This window comes from Xenopus tropicalis, chromosome 1 (assembly GCF_000004195.4).
Source record: "Xenopus tropicalis strain Nigerian chromosome 1, UCB_Xtro_10.0, whole genome shotgun sequence".
NCBI lineage: Eukaryota > Metazoa > Chordata > Amphibia > Anura > Pipidae > Xenopus > Xenopus tropicalis.
This window is the reverse complement of record NC_030677.2, coordinates 98,731,427-98,735,043: the sequence shown is the minus strand read 5'-3', so window position 1 is coordinate 98,735,043 and position 3,617 is coordinate 98,731,427. Positions and strand designations below refer to the sequence as shown.

The window sequence follows — 3,617 nt, the reverse complement described above, 5'->3', positions numbered from 1 at the left end:
AAACCTGTACAGAAACCATTAAATATAGAATGTGAAACCTTATGCCTAAGAGGGTAAGGTGTTTTATTTATAAGTAATATTGATTTTTTTTTATTTTTTTTAAATCACCCCTGCAGTGCACAGAGGCTACATATCTATACAGTTTTAAATTGTACAGCACTTTAAATTTACAGCACTTAGGGTTAAAAATATAGTATGTTGTTTCAACATGTCCCTATTTCTCACCTGACAAGGCATTAAAAAGTGCAAATGTATACTTCTCTTTTGTTTATTTACTTTTTTTAAAAGGAATACTGTTTAGACTACTCGTGATCTGTGTTGTTTTTGGTGCTTATAAGAAAAACAAAGAGTTCGAAAGGGGTCTACTTGTTTTGTAAACATCTGAAGTATTATGATAGTGAGTTAACCCCCACCTCCAACACATCTTCTCAGGGTTGATGCATGCCACTCTTTTTCCTGATATGTTAAATAATAATTAAAATAGTTTGCTTAAAAACTATATATTGTTAACACACATAATCCAGACAATAAGTTTCAGCAACGCTATATTTGTTGGTTTAGTTTTAGTGTTATTAACTGTTTCTGAAGCTAGGAGAAGATACGTATTGCTTGTGTTGCAGGAGCATGGCAGGCTGGGCATTCTGGTAATTCCCGTTCACAGATTCTTATGGCACATTCCATGCAAAAAAGATTGTGTCCACATGGCACGAGGGCAGCAATTACCTCACTTTCACAGCATACAACACAGTCCCTCACACTCTTGCGTTGACCTTCTGAGCTGCTTGAATCAGTTGGAGAACCTGATGCAGCAGAGGAGCTCCCAGGGAGTGAGGAAGACGAGGAATAGCCAGTGCTGCTGGAGAAGGATGACAATGAGCCTTGGGGTGGCAGCCAGGAAACCCCACTGACAGGGTCACTATGTATCCGACGTGCTAAAGGATGCTCTAGTCCAAGGCTTGACTCAGGCAGGGTTGGTGAAAGCCTTGGAGTTCCACTGCAACTGTGCTTCCGCTGCACTGGACATTCAGTAAAGCTCTGAAGTTGTCGTCCATTAGGTTCAAAGGATGACCAAATTGCAGTTGGTGTGCTAAGATCTAGCGCTAAGAAATCAAAACCAAATTCAGAATCCTCAGTGCCCAGTGGTGGAGGCACCCTATGTGGTTCCGCAGCCACTGGAAAACCTCCACCTAGCATTGGTCTAAATGGATTATCTTGACACTGTTCCCTGCCTGTTGTACCACAATAGAGACTCTCTCCAGATGAACTACTCAGGGTTTCAATGCGTGAGCCACTAGATCCTCGCCGAGGAGCTGATGTTTTTGCCCACATGGCAGAGCTTCCACCAAGCAGGTCCATGCAAACATCTGTACCATTGGAGTGGAAATCATTATCTGGAAGAATGTCTACCATAGCCCCTGTCCTCATACTAATATGTGCTTCTATTTCTTCCCGTGCTCGGTCTACATTCTCTGGCATACCTGTGACTTCAAAAACTGGTTCTTTGTCTCGGCTGGGTGTTACAATGTAGGTGTGAGTACTCTGTTGGATCTTCTTGATGGTTGCCCCCTTAGGTCCCACTACCAAACCTACAACTCGGTAGGGAACACGAACTTGTATTGTGGTTTGACCAGGTAAGCTAGGAGGACTTTGTGTGGCACCTGGAATTCCACTGGCCTTGTTGCGTGTGGCTCTTATAATAGAGAAGTGCTCAGCAGCTGCCAGAATCTCTCTTTTAGCCATTTCCACATCCTCTTTTCGGCCAGTCACAATAAAAATTGGCTCCTCTCCTCGTATTGGGGTCTTGATGTAAGTATTTGTTTTGGCTCGCAAAGCTTTAATCTTGCAACCTTTGGAAACAATTTGGAACAGATAAGTATACTCAGATAAGAAAGTTTTTTTTTTTTTTTATAAACCAACTATGTTATTATAATTTGCCCCATAATTTCTGGTCAATGGTACATGGAAAAGTTGGAAAGCAATGCTCAGGCTAATGTCACACATGGCTTTATTTCTTTAACAGTTTCATTTTCTCCACTGCTCACCTTTAATGGCTTTAAAGTTATTTAAAAATATAACTCCTATTGAAAGCAGCATTAATCTTTTTTATTACTATTCTGTATCCTGATGGCTCTGATTTGGGACAATGATACAGAAGCCAGTTGATGAAAAGACCAGGGGAGAAGCTAGCAAGGCTGACTTCTGATCATTTGTTTCAAGCGACAAAACAAGGAGTTTAAAATAATACTGCATTCAAATGAATATACATTTACAAATATGCTAGATAAAAAAATAGTTTGAGGTTTACATTCCCTTAAGTTAGGGGAACTTCACCACTAAATTAAATTTTAATATGATGCAAAACAATTTTCATTTTTAAATTAACTTTTGATGTTCAACTTCCCATGCTGGAATTTAAAAAGCCTGATCGGCTTATGATATTTAACTTATAGAATGATGTAGACAAGGGCTGCCAAAGTGAGACCAGGACAACGAGCATGTAAAATGAGTAAGTGAAATCAGGGGCTCCATTTCATTTAAAGTACATATTAGAAAAAATCTGAAATTATTTTAGAGGGAATAAATATGCATTACATTACACATTTAGGAAACAATGTAGAACAGTTAAATGCTGTTTAAAGGTGATGTAAAAATATTAAAAAAAGGTTTACACAATAAGAGAAAATGTATGTTAAATCAATATTACAATATAGCTTAATTAAAAATTTGTAGTGATTTGAAAAGGTATTTGTAAACATTATTGCTGATAAACGAAATTCCTGTCTCTCCTTTACTATCCCCCTTCTGCAAAGATTACAGGTCTCACAATACCTTTGTACATTTTGTGATTAACAGACTTGTACATAATGGGGAGTACAGAAATGTGCAAGGCATTTGGCCTTGGCTAAAGTAGAGGTGAATGCTGCAACACTGTATATTTACAAATAGCTTTAAAAGAATTGAAACTGTGGTATCATTGTATAATGGAACATTGTTTGCAATTACATTTCCTTTCCTTATGCAAACTTTTCTTTAACTTAAAAGCGGCTATAACTTTTTTTTAACTTTATAAAAACCAAAGATCTGAAGCAGCACAGTTACGGATAAAAGTTAATGCCATCACTTTAAGAAGGTATTTCTTCATTAATTAATAAGCATATTAGTAAGTACAAAAGGAATAAAGTTAGTACCATTTAAGTATTTCCCATGAAATGTACAAGAAACTACCACCGCTTAATTTCATAAATGTTTAAAATGATATATGTTAAGATCATTGTATTTACCCACCCTGCCTTCCAACAATTTCAGCTACATGCTCTGAGCTCGGAACTGGCACCCCTTCTGTCATGTTGATTCCCCTCCTCCGATTTCCAGGCCCAAGTATGTTCTCTGCAGAAACCATTCCGAACACATCCCCTGGTTCTGGACTTGGGGAGGTTGAGATTGCATCATCAGAGGCTGGGCCATCATCAGGGTCTTCCTGCAATCCTAAAACTGAGAAGGCACCCACTAACAGTGGGAATTCTTCAGACTGGTGTTCATCTGGGCATAACTGGGTACCCAAATCTTTGGAAGGAGGCCTATGCAAAATAGAATCTTGGAGAGCAGTCTGAAAGCAG

At 38.5% G+C, this 3,617-nt stretch overlaps 1 protein-coding gene across 1 annotated transcript; it reads right to left on the bottom strand.

Annotated features, from left to right (window-relative positions):
* Positions 1 to 454: 454 nt before the first annotated feature.
* mex3d (mex-3 RNA binding family member D) lies at positions 455 to 3,383 on the bottom strand (the record flags this gene model as incomplete). Its single annotated transcript, NM_001123472.1, is given in 2 exon segments — positions 455 to 1,847; positions 3,286 to 3,383. Coding segments are annotated over 2 exon segments (1,320 nt in total). The 5' UTR covers positions 3,347 to 3,383.
* Between the last annotated feature and the right edge of the window lie 234 nt (positions 3,384 to 3,617).